This window comes from Lepus europaeus, chromosome 7 (genome assembly GCF_033115175.1).
Source record: "Lepus europaeus isolate LE1 chromosome 7, mLepTim1.pri, whole genome shotgun sequence".
NCBI lineage: Eukaryota > Metazoa > Chordata > Mammalia > Lagomorpha > Leporidae > Lepus > Lepus europaeus.
Genome location: NC_084833.1, coordinates 59,761,485 through 59,785,036, shown reverse-complemented (window position 1 = coordinate 59,785,036; position 23,552 = coordinate 59,761,485). Strand labels below are relative to the sequence as shown.

General features: G+C 44.0%; 2 protein-coding genes and 1 pseudogene across 2 annotated transcripts; all 3 read right to left on the bottom strand.

Annotated features, from left to right (window-relative positions):
• Positions 1-3,654: 3,654 nt before the first annotated feature.
• Positions 3,655-5,658, bottom strand: UBQLN3 (ubiquilin 3). Its single transcript, XM_062198166.1, has one exon. The coding sequence runs from the start codon at positions 5,623-5,625 to the stop codon at positions 3,655-3,657; it is 1,971 nt and encodes a 656-aa protein (XP_062054150.1). The 5' UTR covers positions 5,626-5,658.
• A 6,338-nt stretch (positions 5,659-11,996) lies between these two features.
• UBQLNL (ubiquilin like) lies at positions 11,997-13,844 on the bottom strand. The gene has a single exon (XM_062198165.1). The coding sequence runs from the start codon at positions 13,842-13,844 to the stop codon at positions 11,997-11,999; it is 1,848 nt and encodes a 615-aa protein (XP_062054149.1).
• Positions 13,845-15,957: 2,113 nt separating this feature from the next.
• LOC133763794 (olfactomedin-4-like) lies at positions 15,958-23,169 on the bottom strand (annotated as a pseudogene).
• Positions 23,170-23,552: the final 383 nt, after the last annotated feature.

Sequence of the window (23,552 nt, the reverse complement as noted above, 5' to 3'; positions counted from 1 at the left end):
AAAAATTAAATGCAAGTAGTGAAATCCTAAAATACCTAGAAAGTATATGGCACATGATTATGATAGAGGTATTAGAATATTTAGAACACAGATCTGTATAAACACTTTTAGCGGTTTTGATTATATTCTCTTGAACTGCCGTCCACCCTCTTAGGTGTTTGTGACGAAAATCAGCACTACAGATTTTATCAGTGTTTTCTGTTTGTTTTGTTTTACTTTTCTCACAAATCTCTTGGTCTGAAGGAAGGGCACAATTTTTTAAAAAGGAACCAAATACTAGAGCTAGAATGATCAAAGGACCATGGCTTCTTCCTTCTCTTCTCCATCCACACAGCCCTTTGCCCTGTCCTTCCAAGGCCTGGATGTCTGATCATGGTCCATACTGCTAGTGTGAGCCTCAAAGCAAGGAAGTCTCAGGAGAATGCCCTTTCTGTAGCAGCAGCCGGGGGGGCTCTCTTCTCCCCAAAATCCCAATGGCATACAGCATGCTGTAGTATCTTCTGATGGGTTTTCTATCTACCCAGTCTGCCCAATCACTTTCGCATTTGGTCACTCATTTACTCAGTCCTCATTCAACAATCTTGAGTGTGTTGTATGTCCCGGGCCCTCAGCTACTAAGTGGAAGGCAGTGAACCTCCTCGTCCCAGAAACTTTATTTATTTATTTATTTTTTTGGACAGGCAGAGTTAGACAGTGAGAGAGACAGAGAGAAAGGTCTTCCTTTTGTTGGTTCACCCCCCAAATGGCCACTATGGCCGGCGCTGCACCGATCCGAACCCAGGAGTGAGGTCTTCCTCCTGGTCTCCCACTCGGGTGCAGGGCCCAAGCACTTGGGCCATCCTCCACTGCTTTCCCGGGCCACAGCAGAGAGCTGGACTGGAAGAGGAGCAACCGGGACAGAACCGGTGCTCCAACCGGGACTAGAACCCAGTTGCTGGTGCCGTAGGCAGAGGATTAGCCAAGTAAGCCCCAGCGCCAGCCCAGAAACTTTTTTTTTTCTTTTAAAATTTTATTTAATGAATATAAATTTCCAGTGTACAGCTTATAGATTACAATGGCTTCCCTCTCCCATAACTTCCCTCCCACCCGCAACCCTCCCCTCTCCCGCTCCCTCTCCCCTTCCATTTACATCAAGATTCATTTTCAATTCTCTTTATATACAGAAGATCAATTTAGTATAAAGATTTCTTTTTTTTTTTAAGCTGCACGCACCATCAGGGAGCTGAGCAAGAAGATGATGAGTTCAGTCTCTGATGAAGCTACAGAACTAGGCTTCTGAGAACCCTGTCCCTGTGAATGGCTCTCAAAAGGATATTGTAGTCCCACCTGTCTTCCTCCTCCCTCTCCTATCCCCATTCTTATTGTTATAAAGATCTATTTTCAATTTATGTTATAGGGTAGAGTGGGAAGAATCACCATGTTTCTAAATTTGTATATAAGAAATACATGATGTTTGAATAACTTAAATAAAAGGTTTCTAGGTTTAAAAAAAAAGATGAAAAAATAATAGAATAATAAAGTTTCCAAAGCCAAAAAAAAAAAAAAAAAGGATATGGAGAACAAAAAGAACACCCTTCTCCCTAGCCAGGAGTTTTAGACCGAGCCACCAGCTGTGTGCCCTGGTGTGCTGGGCTTACCTTCGTTTGAGCCTTCAGGCTTCTTCCAGGCCAGATGGCAGACAGACAAACAGCAACATTTCTTTCCATGAGATTTGTTTTCCCTACCTGGTCTTCCAAAAATGGAAACTATAGGTTGTATTATTTATCTTCCTTTTAGAGGGAGCCATGATGTACTCACATTATGAATTGCAGGAAAGGAGGGATATGAAGTCTTTCTTCTTCCTTTCCCTCCAGCACTACCATTAACAAGAGCTTCTTTGACCTGGACAAGAACTTCCCTGAGAGGGAGTAAAATGGAAAGTTCTTGAAGATTGGTGCTCCACCTGGACATTGACCTAAATTCCTGGAATAAAATTATTCCCCAAAGCTGGTTTCCTCTCCTTTATTTTGTAAACAGGTAGTTCAAAGGTAGATCCTCAGGGCCAGGTATCCTGGGGCACAGGCAGAGGATTTGTTTCTCCTAGACTGAGTCTCTGACATTTAAATACTCATCACAGTCACTTCCACCATGGCGGTATCCTCCCGTCAGGGCCCTTTCCCTTCCTTGTCAGGAATGTAGCATGAACAATTCTTACACTCCCATTCTGTGATAAAATTCTGACTTAACAGAGCATGTTTTGAATGTGTGATTGTGCATGTATATGTAAGACATACCCACAGGAAGTTGTATTTAAGTGTAAGTGTATTTTGTACATTGTGTATTTATGCTCATGCCCAGTGTATTTACCAGTGTGATTCCTTGAACACGTTTATGCATTGTTCTCTTGCTGGATTTGTGAACTTTTACTCCTTTACCCTGGTAATTCATGTGTAATGGAAAGCAACCTTGCAACCTTGATTACAAACAAGAAATTAGTCTGAGGGCCTAAGTCACCTCCCAAGGGCTTGGCACTACCTAACTCGGTGCTTTTGTACACCATGACTCTTCTCCAAGAATATTCTCCTCCTGTCTCAAAGTTCTACCCATTTCATTCTTATCACTTTTCAAGTTTTAACTTGGAGCACATACTGATAGAAACCTTTTCTGTCTCACTGAAGGAAGCCCTGTTTATTTTATTTCACAGGTCCCCATCTTTTCTTTGTAGTCTTTATCACAGTTCATAATTATACATAGTAAACATTCTTGGATGTACTCACAGTTTGAACAGTTGCTACTATAAGATAATAACACATATGAGTAAAATAATGTCTTTTTTTACTCATATTAAATTCCTAATAACTAGAAGAATGTTGAGTACATAATAAGTACTCAATTTTTGAGTCAAAAGTTGTGAGCAGTAAACTCTCTGAACCTGGCTACAAGGGACTTTTTATAAACTTGGTGAGATACAGCAATCTTAGAATTCAATCTGAATATTTGCATCTCTGTCTATCCACTCAAGGATCAGAATCAAATCCTGAAGTGAAAGCCACCTATGTGATAGTCTTAGGCACACACACACACAAGAAATGGTGCTCTCTCTTCAGTCAGGCTGGTGGTAGGGAACTAAACATGATGCAGTACATGATGGAGCTACTACAGGACACAAAATGTGAAGGGTCTTTGGAAGGACATCAGGAAAGCCACAGGCCTCAACATTGAACGAGTTACAGCAACATTCCCTCCTCTGTTCTCTGTGACTCAGAGTCCTCTAACATCAAACCGTTTGTTCCCCATCCTAGCCTTTTCATCCATGTAAGACACGACCCTGATCACCACCCATTTCTCCCTTGCTCATAAACCACAATAATCAGACTCAGACAGTGGCTGACACTGAAGAGTAGATGTAATTGCATCTCAAGATAGTCATACACAGACCCAGACTGGGGCCTCACGGGGGTACAGTGGCGGGAGTGGTTGAGTCACTCAGCTTCCCCACCCTGTTTCCAGCTCTTAGTCTTCCTCGGTGACTCTGGAACAACATTGTCTCCAAGTAAAGGGCATCATAGTAAATTTGGTTTATAGTGCAGCTGTATTCAAGAATAGGAGAACTAGGGTAATAGGATATGGGGAAAAGGCACAGAGGAAAAGATATGGTCTGAATAATTAGGGCTCCTATGACTGCCTCAGCTTCTCCACTGCAGCATCCACATCACCGCCCGTAGCGATGAGAGCCTGAAGATTGGCTTCAGGATTCAGAAACCCCATAGCCTGCAGTTGTTCCAGCTGCACTCGAAAGTGAGCCTCTGGTTGCAGTTGCTGGGGATTGGCACCCACTAAGGCTTGCAATGTCTGGAGGAAGGGAGTAGAACGGAAGCCCAGCTCTTCTGTAGAGCACTGTGTTGGGGAAACCTCAGGAGCTGGGGGTGGGTGGGCATCCTCCGTCATAAGGGCACCTTCTCTAGACTCTGAACTTCCTGCTACATTGCCCAGCCCTCCTGGGCAAGGCATGAACCAAAGTAGGAGGCGAGGGGCTTCAGCAGCCAGGATCTGCAGGCCCTGCTCAATCTGCAGCAGGGCTTGCATGGCACGGGGGTTTGCCATGGCCGACTGAAGATGCAGAAGCAGTGGCAGCTGCTGGTGTGTCTCAGCCTGCAGCTGCGAAACCTGATTCATGCCATCTGGCCTCAGAGGTACTGGATGTGCCTGTGGTGGCAGCCAGGAAGGTTCAGAGACCCCAGGAGTGGCTGTCATGGGAGAAGATGGTGAAGGAGTAAATGGGGCCCTGTTGGCAGAATCCCCTACCCCAGAGACAAGATCAGGCAAGCTAGTGTTATGGCCAGTAGAGCCCTTCCCTGAACCATCATGGCCTCCATCTTTTCCAGTGCTGCTTCCTGGTGAGTATTTCAGAAAAGCTGGGCAGGAAGACTTTCCCTTGATTGATACTGACTCCTTGGGGAGGGGCTGACCTGATCCCGATTCCTGGGATGAGGGTGAAGCTGGAGGAACTCTACTTCCTGGTGATGGTGGTTCCAGGTTTGGGTTGAGGGTAGATCTAGTCCCTTGCAGATAGTTTCCTAGGGAACGGGGGTTCTCATGCAATTGCTGGAGATAGTCATAGAGCCCTAAACTACCCAGAAAGTTTGGAACCCTATTTCTAATTTCTGATGCATCCTGGTCCCCAGGCCTCCTTCCTTGTCTGCTATTCGAGCCTCCATACGTGGCAGTCCAGGGGTTGGGGAGGGGATCACAATTCTCTGTCCTTGAAGGTTGGCTGCTGGTGGTGGTGGCATTAGAAGTAGTGGAAGTGGCAAAAGGATTTCCACCAAACTGCTCCTGTACAGCATTGAGCATTGGGTCCATAATATCTGTATACATGGTACGAAGCACATTGTAGCCCCCAGGGATGCTCTCCAGGTTACTGAGCGCCCGATCCTGGCTACGCATCATCTCCTGCATCATGGCAGGATTACGTAGAAACTCCAGCGTCTGCCGCATGATTTCAGGGTTGTTGAGAATATGCCCAATCTCAGGGTTGTGTTGAATCAACTGCTGCATATGGGGGTTGTCAAGAACCAGCTGGCGTACCAGACCCGTGTTAGACAGCAAACCCTGGATGAAAGGGTCGTCAATCAGCTGAGCCACAAACTCAGGCACAGATACATGCTGCCACATCAGTGAGTTTGCCTGGTCAGAATAGCTCCCAGAGCTCAGGCCCAGTCCATTGAGACCTGTAAGGACACCTAAGTTGAAAGTAGGAGGCCCATCAGCTGGGTAAATTGAGCTTGGTGATGGGAGTAATCTGGGACTTGGGCCTGGGTTAGGGACTGAAGCAGCTGAGCCCTCATTGCCCATGGTGCGGCGCTGCATCTTGATGACCAGGTGGACAGTGAGGCCATCTCGCACTCCACACTGTGCCAATGAGTCAGGGTCCTTGAGGATTTTGCCAGCAAAAATGAGGACCAGCTGATCAGGGTGGGCCTTAAAGCGCTGAGATATCTCTTCCTTCAGCTGCTGGATGGTGCACGTGTCTGTAACTGAGAAATCCTCTTTGTCCTTGGGCGTCTTCACTGTCACCTTGATGAGGTGGGGATCCTGGACTGGTGCTGGGTTGCCCTGTGGCAGGGCCTCTCCACTTTTGGCCATGGTAGGCAGCAGGAGAACCAGGTCTATGGGGACACAGCTGGGGGATGGGGATAGAATAAGATCACTTTTTCAGGCAATGGCGAAAGTCAGAAAGGTGAGCATGATAGGGTTTTGAGCTTGGTAGGGGACAATGAAACATTCCAGATGGAATGAGGCTTGAGGTCCCTGGGAGAGGGAGAGGTCAGGAGAGGGAAATTTTGGGCCCTGGGAAAAAGTTCTGTAGTTAGTTTATGGTTGAGGGGTCAAAGAGAGAAAAGCCCATTCTAGGGAATACACACCAATCAGCTGTGGCCCCGTCCTTCCTCTTATGCAGGGCTCCAAATCACCCTCATCTTGCTGCACAGTCACCCCTGAGGCTTTCTGGGCCGGAACCCACTCCATTGGGTCACCTCTGTGACCTCAGTACTGACATCACAACCTCACGCAGTGGATTCTTGAGAATTCTCTAAGGTGCTCTGGATTCATGGGCACTCTGCACTTCCTCTCTCCCACCCCCAGCCCACAGATACCCTTTACCCCTTCTATTTCCTGTACCTGAATTGCCTTTCCCATAATGAGGGTCCTGGGATGACTACATCTCAAGTCGAAAGCCTTTCCATACAACCTCATATGAGGTATGCGGATACTCAGGCTGGGCGTGGGCAATTGTGAAAAGCTCCTTAATTCTTTGTGTCCTTGTAGATACCTGAATTCATCTGCTTCCTAGTTGAGAATCTTTTTTGTGGAATCTCATTTTCCTTTCTTTTTCTGACTCAACATTAACCATAATTCTACAAGTATTTGCAAAGTATGAATTTGCTGACAGGATTTGAGTATAAGAAAGGAGTCAATTACATCCAAAGGAACCCCCCAAAAATGGACTTACTGGAATAAAATTAAAAGACCAGGGAGTAAGCAGGGTGTTAAACACAATTAACAGATTGTTAAACAGATGTATATATGATTGTCTATTTTACATCCAAATTGCAGATGTAGAAAAATAGTTGAATATTATGAGTATAAACTTCTTTAGTATTTAGAGAGTATTTAAAATCTTGGAGTCATAAGATTATTTAATAAGAATAAAGAAAAAGCATAATGACTTTTTAAAAAAATTCTTAGTCTTGTGGCTCTTTAAATATTTAGTAGTCAAGGAGACCAGAAAAAAGTCAGAAAGCTGAAAAGAAGCAGGTGATGGTTCAAGTTCTTGAGCCCATGCCACATGGAAGAGCTAAATAGAACTCCTAGCCCCTTGACTTCAGGCTGGTCCAGCTCTGGCTATAGTGGATGTTTGGAGAGTGAACCAGCAAATATGATTAATCTCTCTCTCTCTCTCTCTCTCTCTCTCTCTCTCTCTCTCTCTCTCTTTCTCTCTTTCTTCTTCAAATAAAATACATAAATAAAAAAATTTTTTAAAAAGGTGACAGGAATCAGCTGTGTCAAATGATGTCATTGTGTCAGTAAGATGAGGACTAAAAATTAATCACTGGATTTGACAAAAGAATAATTGGCGATCATGATGAAGCCAACTTTGTGTGTGTTGTAGTGGCAGAAAGCCTTATTTGGAGTGTATTTAAGAGCCAACAGGGGGGCTGGTGCTGAGCAGGTTAAAGCCCCAGCCTACAGTGCCGGTATCCCATATGGGCGCCGGGTGCTCCTCTTCCAGTCCAGCTCTCTGCTGTGGCCCGGGAGGGCAGTGGAGGATGGCCCAGGTGCTTGGGCCCTGCACCTGCATGGGAGACCAAGAGGAGGCATCTGGCTCCTGGCTTTGGATCGGTGAAGCGCCAGCCATTGCGGCCATTTGGGGAGTGAACCAGCAGAAGGAGACCTTTCTCTCTGTCTCTCTCTCTAACAGTCTGTAACTCTTCCTGTCAAAAAAAAAAAAAAAAAAAAAAAAAAAAAGGCAAATAGGTTGATAAGGAAGTGGATGTAGTAACTCCTGTAAATGAAAGCAAGGAAATGATGACTACATGGGAATATGAGGCAAAGGGTTTTTAGTTTAGATTTCAGATGAAACTAGTATCATAATTTTATTCTGTTGGAAATAATTCAATCAGAAGGAAAATGCCATACAGGAGAAAGAGAAAACAATCTTAAGAGTAAATCCCAATCGCTTCTCGGCCTTTTGGCTAAGATCAAGTGTAAGAATAAATCCTGAGGCTGGCGCTGTGGTGTAGAGGGTAAAAAGCCACCACCTTGCAGTGCCAGAATCAGATATGGGTGCCGGATTGAGTCCCGGCTGCCCCACTTCTGATCCAGCTCCCTGCTAATGTGCCTGGGAAAGCAGTGGAAGATGGCCCCAGTGCTTGGGACCCTGCACCATGTGGGATACCTGGAAGAAGCTCCTGGCTCTTGGCTTTGGATCAATGCAACTGCAGCCATTGCAGCCATTTGGGGAGTGAACCAGCGGATGGAAGACCTCTCCCTCTCTTCTCTCTCTCTCTCTCTCTCTCTCTCTCTCTCTCTCTCTCTCTGCCTCTGCCTCTCTGTAACTCTGCCTTTCAAATAAATAAATATTTTTAAAAATAATGCCAGAACTAAGCGGACAGTTAGTGTACAAATTAAAATGTGTTATGTTCTTTTGACTACGTCAGTTTAATACCCACTCTGCTCCTGACTCCAGCTTCCTGCTAAAGTAGACACTGGAGGCAGCAGTGATGGTTAAGTAATTGAGTCCCTGCTACCCACATAGGAGACTTGGCTCCTGGTTTCAGTCTGGTCTAACCTTTGTTGTTGTGGGCATTATGGAGTGAACTAGTAGATAGAAATTTTCTCTGTCTCTCTCATTCTCTGTCTCTCCAATGAATGAAAGATTAAATAATTTAATTTTTAAGAAAAGAAATTCAGAATGCACAATTTTTTTATAAAATAATTATGCCAGAATGGATGACAAAGTTGTCTTTTTTTAAATATTTATTTATTTATTTGAATAGCAGAGCAGAATATTACTTATTTGAATAGCAGAGCAGAAAAGAGGGAGAGACAAAGAGAACTCCTCCATCAAGTTTATTCCCAAAATGGTTTCAACAGCCAGGTCTGGCCCAGGCAGAAGTCAAGATCCGGGAAATTTATCCAGGTCTCCCACATGGATGTCAGGGCTCACACACACTTGGGCCATCTTCCACTGCCTTCCCAGGTGCATTAGTAGGAAGCTGGTTCAGAAACAAAGCAGCAAGGACTCAAACCGATGCTCCAATGTGGGATGCAAGTATAGCAAGTGGTAGCTTAACCTGCTGCTGTTTGACAATGCCCAACCCTATGGAGTGGTCTTGAAGCTAGAATACTAGCACAAAGAAGCATCAGAAAAATGCAAGGATGATACTTACCCATGTCTACTTCCATGGTGAATAAAAGAAGCATTCGCCTGTGCTGGAGAAGCACTGCTCTCAGTGGACAAATTTTCATTATAGTAAAGACTAAAAGAATTATTAGTAAAAAGGTTATAGATATGAGGGTTTTATTGTTGATAAATTTTGACTTCTAAATAGTGGGATAGAAAAGTTTGCAGAATTGGTGATGAGTGGAAAACAGGCTAATGAGAGATTTTTGAAGCATTTGTGGATGAAAATTAAAATGACATTGACAGCTTGGAATATTTATGTTAATTGAGGTAAACAGGATATAAGATTTAATCCGATTAAAAGATATTTTAATGTGTAAGTGAAAAGTTCATGTTAGCTATAATTTCTTTTTTAAAAGACTTTTTGCGGGGGGGAACCAGCACTGTGGTGTAGTGGATAAAGTAGCTGCCTGCAATGCTGGCATCCCATATGGGCGCTGGTTCGAGACCCGGCTGCTCCACTTCTGATCCAGCAGTAGAAGATGGCCTAAGTGTTTGGGCCCCTGCACCTGCATGAGAGACCTGAAGGAGGATCCTAGCTCCTGGCTTCGGATCGGCGCAGTTCGGGCCATTGTGGCCAATTGGGGAATGAACCAGCAGATGGAAGACCTCTCTCCCTCTCTCTGCCTCTCCTTCTCTCTCTGTGTAAATCTGACTTTCAAATAAATAAATAAATCTTTAAAAAATTTTTTTTTTTGCTTGAAAGCAGAGTGACAGAGAGAGATGTTCCATCTGCTGGCTCACTCCCCAAATGGCTGCAACAGCCAGAGCTGGGCCAGGCTAAAGTCAGGAGCCAGCAATTCATCAGGGTCTCCTATGTGGGTAGCAAGGGCCTTAGTATTTCAGCCATCTTCCACTGCTTTCCCAATTGCATTAAAGAGCTCTAGATCAGAAGTTAAGCATCCAGGACTCTAACTGGTGCTCCAATATGGGATGCAGATATTGCAAGAAGCACCTTAACCCACTGTGCCACAATTCCAGTCTCTGAGACTTTTTTAATTAGCTGTGGTGGTGATGTAGGGGTCTCTGAAAGAAAGCTTGCTAGAAGCACTTGGAGCTTTGGGGGTCCTTAACTTGCAGGTGGCAATGTGAAAGCTAGGAAGGGGTGGCTGATATGGAGCACATAATTCTTTGTGTGCCCTTTTTAGAATGCAGAATCTGACTATTAGTCACCACCAGTAAGACAATACTATCTCTCATCTACCCTACAGCAAAACCTCCACCTGGCTTTGTTGCTTCCCTGATTTCTGTTTACTATAGTCTATTCCCCCTTCATAATCAGACTGATAATTGAATTACTCCATTCTTTTGTTGAAAAGCCCAATGAGTTTCTTTTTATTAGTTGGCATGTGCTATTTATATGGATTGAGCTCTTGGCTCCAGGCTTCAGCCTGGCTCAGGCTCAGATATAGCAGGCATTTGGAAAGTGAATCAGCAGAAGGGACATATTTCTATGCCCACCTCATCTTTCAAATAAATAAAATTTAATTTTTAAAAAGACACTGAATTCTATGAAGATAATGATGCAAAGGGAGAAATATCAAGCATGACTATAAAGTTCAAGGAAACAGGAAGAGAATAGGGAACTCTTGTATTTCATTTGTAGCTTTTTGGATCTTCTAATGTATTAAAGTGTCTGCAATGTGCCCACCAGTGACTTTCTATTACATCCCTAATAAAATCCAAGCTATTCACCAGACCTGCAAAGCTCTTCTCAGTCTGATTTCTCTGTGCATCACCTCCTTGTACTTCCTCAGAAACAGAATACCCGTACCTCAGAGTTGTCACTCTCACTCAGACTTCTGTGCCTGCATCGTCCTTCTCCAGGGGAATTGCACGTTTACCTATCCTCCATTTCCTTCTAATTTCTGCTCATACAACACATGTTCAGAGAGGCTTTTCCTGATTTCCCGATTTAGAATAGCTTATCCTGATTCATTTATCTTCATCACATTTATTAAAACTTAATATACTGTTTCTACAAAAGAGAGTAAATTCCACAAAAAAATGGATCTTTGCTTTGTCAGTATTATTTATCCAATGTCTAAAGCATTGTTGACTTATTAAATTATGGCAAGAACTTATTATTTATTTAATAACTGAACACTTGAATCCCAATTGATTGCATATGCTACCCAGCTAGGATAATTTAGGTGAGGCAGGAAGAGAAGACAGGGCCTTAGCACCTGGGGAAAGAAGAGCTTCAAACATAATATATGCTGAAGAATGTGATGCTTTTTAAGGAGCTGTGTCCCATGAATTGGTGGAATATGTAGTGAGGGTGGCTACAGCTTTCTCTGTACGCTAAAGACATAACAGTGACAGCTCATCAAAGTCCTAATAATTCAGGCAATGGCAAATAAGAGACTCTAATGGTGAAAGTACTCACTAGGACCTAGTTGGCATGTGGATTATTCTTATTCTGGTACATCCCAGGTCATTCTTCCCATTTTCTTTCAAACTTGAACAATGTGAGCTTGAGAAATCAAGATAGTCTTTACGACTGAATACCTGGGTCTATCTATGTAGTATGTTTCCCTTTCTGTATGGCTGTGTTATAAAATTCCTCCCTTATATATATATGTGTGAGTCTGTTTATGTATCTCTAGGTCTTTGTGTATATTTGTGAATGCACATGGCTGTGTGCACATGTGCTTATATATCTGAATCCTTGACTATGTGAATGTCTGTTTATAAGAGCATAGTGTGTGCAACCGTGATAATTCTTGTCTTGGCATTAATGTGAGTGTGTGTTGTGTCTCTGTGTGTATTCATGTATGTGTGGTAGATAAGACAAGGATATCATTCAGTTACTTGCATTTTTAAAAATAATCAAAACCAAACCTTAGATGGGAGCAAGCAGGTGTAGCCATTTTATTGACAGATCTTCCAGCCATGACCAGTGATTTGCTACTCAGCAGTAAAAGCATTGGTTCAGTTCTTCTATTCCAGGACTTTTCCTGAATGGAAGCAGCAGGAGAGGCAGAAAAAGCAGGTGAAGTGATCAAATGTGTCAGTGGCAGTTATTAAGCAGACAGGTAGGCATGGTGGGTTACAATCCCCGAGATCTCTTGAGCTTACGGATAGCAGCATTGGTATCCCCCTCAGTAGCAATGAGTGCCTGTAGGTTGGCATGGTGATTCCCAAATCCCATGGCCTGGAGAGATTCCATCTGCTTGCTGAATCTAACCTCAGGGGCTTGAAGAGGGTGGGAAAGGTCTCCAGCTAGGGACTGTAGCCTCTGTAGGACTGCTCCAGATTTGTGACAGCACTCAGGTGCTTTGGGATCAGCCATTTCTGGAACATTGCCAGTCCAGGGAACTGTGTCAGGGTAATTGCAATTGGGGGCAGGAAGCCAACCCAGGCCCCATAGGTAGGGTGCAACCCAAGGCAGAAGAACAGGAGCCTCTGTAGCCAACAGCTGGAGACCCTGCTCAATCTGCAATATTGCTTGTGATGCTTTAGGGTTGGCCAGGGCTAGAAGCAGGTCAGAAACCTGAGTCTGTTGCAGGAATGTGGGTAGCTGTTGCCGCCACTGTTCACTCAGATGGGGCATACTCATGAACAACATCATCTGAGCTGCCAGGCAGGGGTTGCTCATAAGCAACTGCATCATGCCTCCTGTGATCTGGGAGTTGGTCTGCTCCTCTGACAGCTGGAGATCATCCTCTAATCTCTGGTCAGAACTATCTAGTGAGATGGTGCCATCCCTGTCTTCTTCCTGAGGCTGCTGGTTGAGCTCTATACTAGGTAAAGCTGGTGTTCCTACTGCCTGTTGAATGGTACAGATATGGCTCCGGTCCTTGGTGGAGACTGTGGCAGTACTTTCCCTAGAAGTATAGTTGACCCCGTTGATGGTGGCATTGGCTGAGGTGACTGAGGATAAGCCACAGGAACTAGTATAGATGACCCGGGTTGTAGAGAGCTGTGGAAGCTGTTCTTGCCATTCATGGGAAGGTGGTGGAGGTGGGGATGAAGGTTGATCTTGTCCTTCTTCTGGCACTTGTCCTGCCAGGAGGGCTGTGAAAGGGTTGCCCCCAAAAGGGTCTTGCAAACTGTTGATTTGGTCAATAGAATCAGCATAGCTCTGACCCATTGCATTGCTCCCACCTGGAACTGTCTCTAAGCCCAGGTAGTGTGGTGGATTTTGTGGATGCTCAAGGTTCTGCGCAGGTTGCTGCATCTGCATTACCTCTTGGATCATGGCAAGGCTTCTGGCAAGCTCTAAAGTTTGCCATAGAATCTCAGAATTGTCAAGGAGATTAGAGACTTCTGGGTTCTGCTGCATCAATTGTTGCATGTCTGGGTGTTCTGAGATGAACTGCCGCATGAACTCTGTGTTGCACAGAAGTCGCTGGATATTAGGATTCTCTAGCATCTGTGCTATGCGTTCTGAATGACCTACTTCCAGATCCTGGGTATGCACCTTGGGCACAGCAGACTCCACAAAATGGGCTGGTTCCACTGGGGTTTGACTCATACCAGCAGGCTGGTACACCCCACTGCTGTTTTCTTTGGTGTTCCTGTCCTGGTGACAGGACTCATTTGTTGGCAGTTTCCTAGAGGAATGGGCTAGGGATCTGGAGCCATGCTTGGACTTGATGACCAGATGGATGGTGTGTCCATCCACTATGCCCCACTGGCTCAGTGTGTCATGGTCTTTGAGAAGGCGGCCCATGAAGACCAGCACTAGTTGGTCCATTTGGCATTTGAAATGAGCTGATAGCTTCTCCTTGAACTGCCTTACCGAGGTATCATCACCTACAACAAAGTCTTTCTGGTTGCCTGGTGTCTTCACTATTACTCGAGTGACCCTGGAGGAGATTTTTCTGTCTTCAGGGAGATCTGAAGGATGCCTGCTGTGGGACATCCTGGGTGTTCGAGAGATGACATGTGGCATGGACCTCAGTGTGCAGGCAGATGTGAGCAGGTAGAAGCAGGGGCAGAAGGGGTGAGGGCAGGAAAATGCTTCTGTTGTCCTTCGTCTCTGATGTTTTGTTCTTAGGCCACAGGCTAGCTTTGTTGTTGCCCAAAAAGTGAAGAGTGACTAGGCAAGGGCCAGTATTTTGTGATGTTACACCCTCACCCCAGTTCTCCAGATGTTGCCCAGCTGAGGTCTGTTGTGGCTACTGTTTCATACTTGGCACAAGGTGGACTAAATCCTCTTGGGGCTGCCTTCCTCCTGCCCCACCCACCAAGGACATGACCTCTTCAGCAAAGGGATATTATGATGTCAATTTTAGCCTCATACACTACCAAGACCAGTCAGGAAATATGGACATATTTGGGAGTCCAATTCTCTATAATAAAATCTTACAGAAAACTGAGAACAAAGCTCCTTGATGAACAATGTGTTCTTCACAGTGCTATGTGTAGTTCCCTTAAAGGGAAGTCAAGCTTTTTGTATGAAACATTGAGTCTAGGGAAGCACATTTCTATGAGTAAAAATAGCATCTTCGCTAAAGGAAGGACTTTAATAATTTTTCTAGTGAGTTGGATAAGGTGGGCCTTAAGCATGAAAATGGAACAAGATGAAGGTCTTATGTGAAAAAGGAGGTCATGTTTTTTTCTGGCATCTAGATTTTGGAATTCTAAACCTAATTGAATGTGTTCTCATATGATAGGGAAAAAATCTCCTGTCCTTTAGGCAGACATAGGGATACCCAAGAATGTTTCCTTTAAATGTTTATTTATTTGAAAGGGAGGGAAGGAGGAAGGGGGAGGGAGGGAGGGAGGGAGGGAGAGAGAGAGAGTGATTCTTTTTTTTTTTTTTCCTTTTTTCTTTTTTTTTTCTTTTTTTTTTCCCTTTTTTTTTTTAAACTTTTATTTAATGAATATAAATTTCCAGTGTACAGCTTATGGATTACAATGGCTTCCCCCTCCCATAACTTCCCTCCCACCCACAACCCTCCCCTCTCCTGCTCCCTCTCCCCTTCCATTCACATCAAGATTCATTTTCAATTCTCTTTATATACAGAAGATCAATTTAGTATAAAGATTTCAACAGTTTGCACCTACATAGAAACACAAAGTGAAACATACTGTTTGAGTACTAGTTATAGCATTAAATCACAATGTACAGCACATTAAGGACAGAGATACCACATGAGGAGCAAGTGCACAGTGACTCCTGTTGTTGACCCAACAAATTGACACTCTAGTTTATGGTGCCAGTAACCACCCTAGGCTGTCGTCATGAGTTGTCAAGGCTATGGAAGCCTTCCAAGTTTGCCGACCCTGATCATATTTAGACAAGGTCATAAAAGACAGAGTGAGTATAGTAACCAATGATCCTAAGAGTGGCATTTACCAGGTTTGAACAATTATACAGCATTAAGTGGGGAAGAGGACCATCAGGACACACAGGTTGGGAGTAGAGCCATTGGTGGTAGAGTAGAGGTTATGATTACAAAGGAATGAGGCTTAAGTGTGCTAGACAGGGTCTAGAACAAAGGACAGAGTCATTATTAGAGGAGCTAAGAAAGGTGCTAAGCTACAATTAAGTTTTCTGATTGAGAGGCAAATAGAACCTGATAGAAGGGGCTTGATAATAATCTGTTGGGCTTTAGGCCTTGTAAGTTAAGAGGCCCAGACCTATCTATCTCTTCACATGGGGTATATCCTAAGGGAGGTGTGAACCTCCTAGGGGAAGGCACTCTGTTGACTTTCATTACTTGGCTGGCCTGGGAGGAGAGCTGGCCAGGTAAAGGCAGGTGGCATCTCTAACAAGAAATTTACAGTTCTGCCTGCAATGTTGCTGACCCTACTTGACCATCCCCTCAGCTGCAGTGGTCACTTTGGAAGTTGGGCTGAGTGAAGGGCTTTTCAGCTTAGAGCCAATAAGATCTGTGGCTCTGACCTGGGCATCCTTCGACTCCAGGGCAGGTCCATTTCCAGTGATCCAACTCTTGGCAGAGCTGCCAGGGCTCTTCACAAGCTGACTTCTGCTGAAGCCCAGGCTTACCACATTGAAAGCCACTGCAGTGGACTGGCCTGTTAAGCCACGGCGCCGGCTAAGGGAAGCGGTTATTACAGGTGGCACCAGACAATGGGCACCGCAAAACTAGGGTGTTGGAGGCAAGATCCACCTTGGCCATCTCATTTGAGCCATAGTAGTTAAAGTACATGAAGTTCTTGTACACAGTTATTTCCACTGCCATCCCCATAGCCCTTCTTCTGCTCCTCATAGTTCTTCAGCAGCACCAGATCATCATAGGACTTGTATAGCTGATAGTAGTCAAAGTACCTAGGCCAAACCCCCCACGTCATGATCATTAGTAGAAGTAATAAGCAAAGTGGAAAAAAGGACTATAAAATAAGCAAGTTAGTGTGTTAATTAACAGTAGGGACTTTGGAATCAAGCAGAATCTATTTATAATCCAATATCACTTACTTAAAACATATTATGATGAAATAATTACAAAAAAACTGTAAGAGTAATGATAAAAGCATCAACACATGTCATGCCTATTAGGCACTGTATTTGCATGAGTTCATTTAATTCTAATAAAACATGTACACTAGGTTTTATCCTATTAGATTAGGAGGCTAGGCATTAGAAATATTAATTGATTTGATCAAGATCATACAGTTTATAAGTAAAATCTGTGAAAGGAATAACACAATAATGTACTAGGTTAATTGTCAGGATTGACTAATATAAGGCAAAGAAAACAATTATACAATAATTTTATCGAAGTAAACAATTCAAAATGATAGCTATTAGTTTTTCTTTTTTGTGGTCTACTGTTCTGCACCTAGACTCCACTACCTTCCACCTGCCCTTAAGATACAGATGTCCTGTAGCAAGATATCGTACTGGAGCTGCATTTGGGATATTAATGCTCATGAGTTTTAGAAAGTCCCTTAAATGAGTACTCTTATCTATTGATATTAGGGAATAAATCCTGACTTAACTACAAGGATTGTGAGAGAATTCCAAAAACATAATCATATAAATGTATCTCATATGCTGCAAAGCATCTATAAGGTTTGGAGAGCATGGTTAATTGATAATACTAATCTTTCTTAGATGAACTTCAACTGGGGCTCTTCAGTGACTGGATCAATGCATAGTCATCCCTCCCTCTCAGGACCTTCTACTCCCCTGTGTCTATAAAATACTTTCACAGGTATTGACTTTAAACACTCTGTGAGTTGTGCCTACTTTCCTAGTCAAGCTGATGATCTAATGAAAGCTTATTCATCTAGTCATTGATTCATTTAGCCACTCCTTTATCTATTAACTATTTAACAGCACCTGATATATTGTCTATACCTTTGTGTAATCACATGTAACCATCTTATGTATTTAATTACCCTCATTTTACAGATGGTTAAGAATGGGCTTGAAATGTTAATTCATTTATCCAGTGTCACTGAATTTAAGTGATACTACTGAGCTTCACAATCAGATCACCTTGACTTCAAGTTTCAAGCTTAGCTAGAGCCATGCTCTTAACTTAATCTAAGCAGGAAGTTAGAATTCTGAGGCCCAGGTGTAGAAGTCACTCAGGACTCACCTGCCATTTGCACACAAAGGGGCCACCTAGTAGATGGAAGAGGTCAGATTTGGTGCTGAGTCTCGGCCCCAAGCACCTGCTTTGTATGAGAATCCTCTCCAATTGAGCTGCACCACAAAGGGTCTGCTGACTTTCTGGAGGATTCCACCAGTGCAAGAACCTAGAGAGAAGAGCAGACAAATAAGAGCCAGGTGTAAGGCATACAACCCACAGAAAATGTAGTGTGTGTTATAATAACTATATGTGTATTTCATTGTATGTCCATGCACTGAGTGCATATGCAAGTATATAAGCAGGTTAATTTTTGCCTCAATAGAGGTGGGTATGTGTGTGTGTGTGTGTGTATGTGTCTGATTATGGAGTATTCATATGTCTGTATATGGGTATGCCCATATATGAGAATTTACTAATCTTGGACTGCATCCCTAAGTAACACACAAATCAAAAATATGGAAGAGGGACCGGTGCTGTGGCGCAATGGGTTAAGCTTCCGCCTGTGGTGCCAGCATCCCATATGGGCACTGGTTCTAGTCCCAGCTGCTCCTCTTCCAATTCAGCTCTCTGCTTATGGCCTGAGAAAGCAATAGAAGATGACCCAGGCACTTGGGCCCCTGCACCTGTGTGGGAGACCCAGAGGAAGCTCCTGGTCCCTGGCTTCGGATCAGCACAGCTCCAGCCATTGCAGCCATTTGGGGAGTGAACCAGCGTATAGAAGACCTTTTTCTCTGTCTCTCCCTCTCACTGTCTGTAACTCTCTCTCTCAAATAAATAAATAAAATCTTTAAAAAAATAATATGAGCGATTAAATCTCCCTCAAGATCTTTACTTACCTCCCCACAGTACACCATAGCCAATCTTGCACTCATAACCCAGTTCTGGGGAAACAAGATCTTAGGAAATTCAATCTGTGAACTCACCAGGGGGCAAAGATGGACCAGGCTGTCTGGAGGCCTCTTCTTGTCCTGTTTCCCTTTCACACTTACTTATTTGGGCCTCAAGGACATCCACCTGCTGTTGGAGAGCACGATTGTTGCTCTGGTCAGTGTCAATGAGAAGTCTGAGCATAAGACTGGCGTTGTTCACCTGAGGAGATGAGATGCCAGGGATATGAGCCATAGAGTGTTCCTAGGAGCTGAGTTCCAGCTCTCATACTTCTTAGCTCTGTTCTTCTCCCCCAGAAAGAACTGATTTTGGAAATTGCCAAATACATGAGGACAGACAAGATATAAAACTGTGAAGAGGAAAAGGATTCTTTAATCCATCCACTTACCTGGCCCTGCAGTTGGTGGAGGAGATCCCCAGCCCCACTAACTCCTTCATTGGTTTTAAGCTGGGTCACAGACTTCTGCACCCTCTGCAACTCCAGCTGCAGCTTGTTGAAGGACGGGGCCTCAGAGGGGAGAGTGAAGGCACTGGGATTCTTGGACTTCAGTGTGTAGCTCATTTCCAGGACCTGGTTTTCTTGGCCTTCGATGGCAGGTACATATTCACTGACCTGGGCATAAGGGGTGAGAGAGCCATTTCTCCCAAACATCAACCCCTGTGGCTCTTCTCATCCATTCACTTCTTCAGAGGACCATGTAGCCTATCAAGCACTCCTAAATCTGCCATTTTATTTGCTTCTATTATCAGTCCTTGATGCGGGCATCAGCGTTATCCCCCTTATACAACTGAGGACAGGAATATCCTTTCTGCTTCAAGAAAAAAATCTTACCCCCTACAATCCTGGTTTTTTTCTCCTTTTCTGATTAGAGCCATCCCATAAGAGTGGCTTGGTAAGTGTCTGAATGAATGGGCAGATCCCTGACTTCCATACTGGCCACATCCCAACAAATTTCCCCAGGAGATCCACAATTTTGATTATTCTAAGCCACTAACCATATCACATTTCTGATGCAGCACTTCTAGCAACTCGTCCTTACTTACAGGATAATTCTAAATTTTCCAGACTGCTTCACAAGCCCCTCCCCACACTGCCCCTATTTTAACTCTTCTGTTTAAACTTTCGTTTAAACTCTTCCGCTTAAACTCTTCCATTTAAACTTGTTCATGCTTCTGTGCACTGATCACTCAATTTCCAAGACTTTGATTATTCTACGCCTATGTCCAAATTTTCTTCCTCATCTTGTAGTGGATTCATACCTATTAATTCACCCATTAATGTAGGAAACACTTCCTACATAAGCCTCTCTAAATTCTGTTATTATCACTGAGGATCCCAAGAACCAGCACCTAATTTCCCCTTCATGTAAAGTATTCATCTTAAAGATGAGATTATTCTTCTTTCGTCAACTTCTCTGACAGTACTCATCCTCATGCTAGGTCCAGTAGAGGCTGAACTTGGATAATCCCCAACCCCAGCCCACAGCTTCAGCACTCACCCTGGACAGCGCCTGCTCACACTTGTTAATGAGCTCTTGTGTTGTACTTTGTAGCTGTTCTAGCTGCTGCAGCAGAATGGATTTGGGCAAGTGAAACACACAACGGCTTGTATCACCCTCATCAACAGAGCTTGAAACACTTCTCGCCTCGCCATCTGCAACAGCATGGCCACAGGCATATTAAACATAATTACGCATATCCAGGCATGACAGGCTATTTGCTAACAAGAGGCAAGAGAAGAAACTGATCCAACTCTAGAGTGCTAGAGATTTTTTTTTTTTTCTACATGGGAGTTCTCCTTGATTGCCTGGGAATCATTTTGTCAGGATTTTGAATCACCCTTCCCTTAATTTCCCACAATTGAGGCTGCAGTCCCCTTATAGCACCTTTGATAGGTCCAACCTCACCCTACCTCATTCATTGGCTGCTCTGTCTGGAGTTCACATAACTGGAAGCTAAGTGTTCCTTAAGGTTCTGTGGAGGGAAGCAAAACTTGTCTAAATTGTGTTTGGCTACAGTTTCAGCGCCCTACAATATCTCCCATTCCAGATATATGGCAGATTCCCACAATTTCCCTTGTCTTAAAACATGAAGGGGGGGGGGGGGCAGCGCTATGGTGTAGCGGATAAAGTCACTGACTGCAGTTCTGACATTCCATATGAGTGTGGGTTCGATCCCAGCTGCTCCACTTCCAATCCATCTCTCTACTATGGCCTTGGCAAGCAGTAGAAGATAGCGTACACAAGTGCTTGGGTCCCTGCACCCATGTGGGAGACCCAGAAGAAGCTCCTGGTTCCTGGTTTTGGATCTGCCCAGTTCTGGCCATTATGGCCATCTGGGGAGTGAGCCAGCAGATGGAAGACCTATCTCTCTGTTTCTGCCTCTCTGTAACTCCACCTTTCAAATAAATCTTTAAAAAAAAAAATCAGGGACAGGGGCCAGTGCTGTGGTGTAGTAGGCTAAGCCTACAGTACTGCAGCACTAGCATCCCATATGGGCTCCAGTTCCTATCCCGGCTGCCCCTCTTTTGATCCAACTCTCTTCTATGGCCTGGGAAAGCAGTAGAAAGATGGCTCAAGTGCTTGGTCTCCTGCACCCACCTGTTCTGGATACCCAGAACAAGATCCTGGCTCAGCTTTTCAGATTAGCTCAGCTCTGGCCATGACAGACATTTGAGGGAGTGAATCAGCAGATAGAAGACCTTTTTCTCTCTCCCTCTCTCTGTCTATAACTCTACCTCTCAAATTAAATACATAAGTAAATAAATAAATCTTTTGTAAAAATCAGGAACAGAGTCCGGCGCCGCGGCTCACTAGGCTAATCTCTAGCCTGCGGTGCCGGTACCCTGGGTTCTAACCCTGGTTGGGGCGCCGGATTCTGTCCCAGTTGCTCCTCTTCCAGTCCTGCTCTCTGCTGTGGCCCGGGAAGGCAGTGGAGGATGGCCCAAGTCCTTGGGCCCTGCACCTGCATGGGAGACCAGGAGGAAGCGCCTGGCTCCTGGCTTCAGATCTGCGCAGCACGTCGGCCATAGAGGCCATTTTGGGGTGAACCAACGGAAGGAAGACCTTTCTCTCTGTCTCTCTCTCTCTCACTGTCTAACTCTGCCTGTCAAAAAAAAAAAAAATCAGGGACAGAGATTTCTAAATCATTAAACAATAAAAATTAACAATAAGAATACCATGAGGCAACAGAATTTGGGCTGATATTTTGCATTAATGAAAACAATGCAAAAGATGAAATGTAATCCATATTTTATCATTTTGAAAAAAAAACAGGGCCAGTGCTGTGGCATAGTGAGTAAAGCCACTGCCTGCAGTGCCAGCATCCCTTATGGGCACCGGTTTGAGTCCTGGCTCCCCACTTCTGATCCTGCTCTGTACTGTGGCCTGTGAAAGAAGTAGAAGATGGCCCAAATGCTTGGACCCATGCACCCACGTTGGAGACCCAGAAGAAGCTCCTGGCTCCTGGCTTCGGATCGGAGCAGCTCCATCCATTGTGGCCAATTGGGGAATGAACCAGCAGATGGAAGACCTTCCTCTATGTCTCTCTCTCTCTCTCTCTCTCTCTCTCCTTCTCTCTCTATGTAATTCTGACTTTCAAATAAATAAATAAATTGTAAAAAAAAAAAAAAACACAAGAGGTCCTGAAATTTAAATTCTTACTAAGTTGCATGATTAGTGAGTGACAAGGTTGCAGGTCACCTTTGGGTCTCATGCTTGCTCACATTTTAATGCTCTTATTCCTAAGATTGTTTCAGACTTCAGCTATATCAGGGTTGATGTGCAGCACAAGCCAAAATGATGAAGGTAGCCCCCTTGCATCAGTTAAAGTTTCTAGGGCAGAGAAATACATAATTTTGAGTCTTCATCTTGCCTATCATTATTACTTGTACACTTTCTTAGAGCCCAAACCTACAGATACTAAATTCCGGTTAGCTGAGTTCTATTTTTAGCTCTGTGACATTGGATAAATCACTTAATCTTTCTGTTCCCTGGTGTCTTCAAATGTAAAATTAGGGAAATTATGATGTTGGCTTTATTGCTTTACATTAAGAATTTATAAGATAGATACATAGAGTATAGATAGGCATAAACAGAGAAACAATATTTGTAAAATATTTAGAATAGGACCTGCCTTCCCATGATAGAGTTATTTATATTTAGTTACCACAATTGTCTAATTCCGTCTCTCTACTACCATTTTGAAGCTGGATGATCCAGCATTAGATTGAAAACTGTTACCTATTTTTTTAATTAGGCCTGTGGCATTGGCTGAAGTTTTACATAATCTTCAAATTAAGATACATGGCCCCTATTATCTCTATGTCCCACCCATAGCTTTTCTGCTCCTGGAACTCATAGTGTAATCCAACAATATGTTCAGCCTACAACTTCAGCCCAATAGTTTAGCCTTTTGGAGACAATGAATAAAAGATAGCATAGCCTATAATATCAAGAACTTGCCACCATTAACTCTAGTATCAACACTGGAAGAAAGCAGTGCAGAAAATAAAGCCTTGTAACTGAACAGGATATACGGCCCAGAGTTCCTGCTGCTGTGGTCTTTATCTTGTATTCCCTTTTTGTCTTTATGAGGCAAAAGAAAAATAGAGAAAAATATGTGTCTCATCCTCCTTCTCTTCCTCCCTAGTCATCTCTTTCTTCACTCTCTCCCATACCTCAGATGGTAAAAGAAGTCAGGTAAAGCACAGAACCTTGTCCCCCACCTTCTTAAACCCTCTACCATTTGTACCTGAGGCTGTCCTGGGAGCACCAGGGGCAGCAGCAGGAGAGCAGGCAGAAGAGCTGGGACAGGCTGCATCTTGTACCAGCTTACAGGACTGAAGTCCTTGGTGCTTCCCTGGGCCTTTATCTCTAGTCCACATGAATAGTCTTGGTGGGAGGGGTACGTATTTTGACATCTCAGAGGATTGGGAGCATAACAGCATGTGAAGAGGGTGGAGAGAGATTTACCACAGACTGGTACCTAAAGACATGGCATGGAATTGCATCTCCCATTACAAACAGGGTCTTCCTCATCCATCTCGAAGCCGAGATCTGCCTTTGCCCTTCTGGGGCCTCACATCCAAACGGATTAAGGTAAACCTGAGACATCCTAGGGGGGCCTTGGGATGGCCCCTTTCTGGAAGGATTATGGCCTTCCCTTGGACTTTGAGAGAGGCATGGTTCTAAAAGGAAATGCAA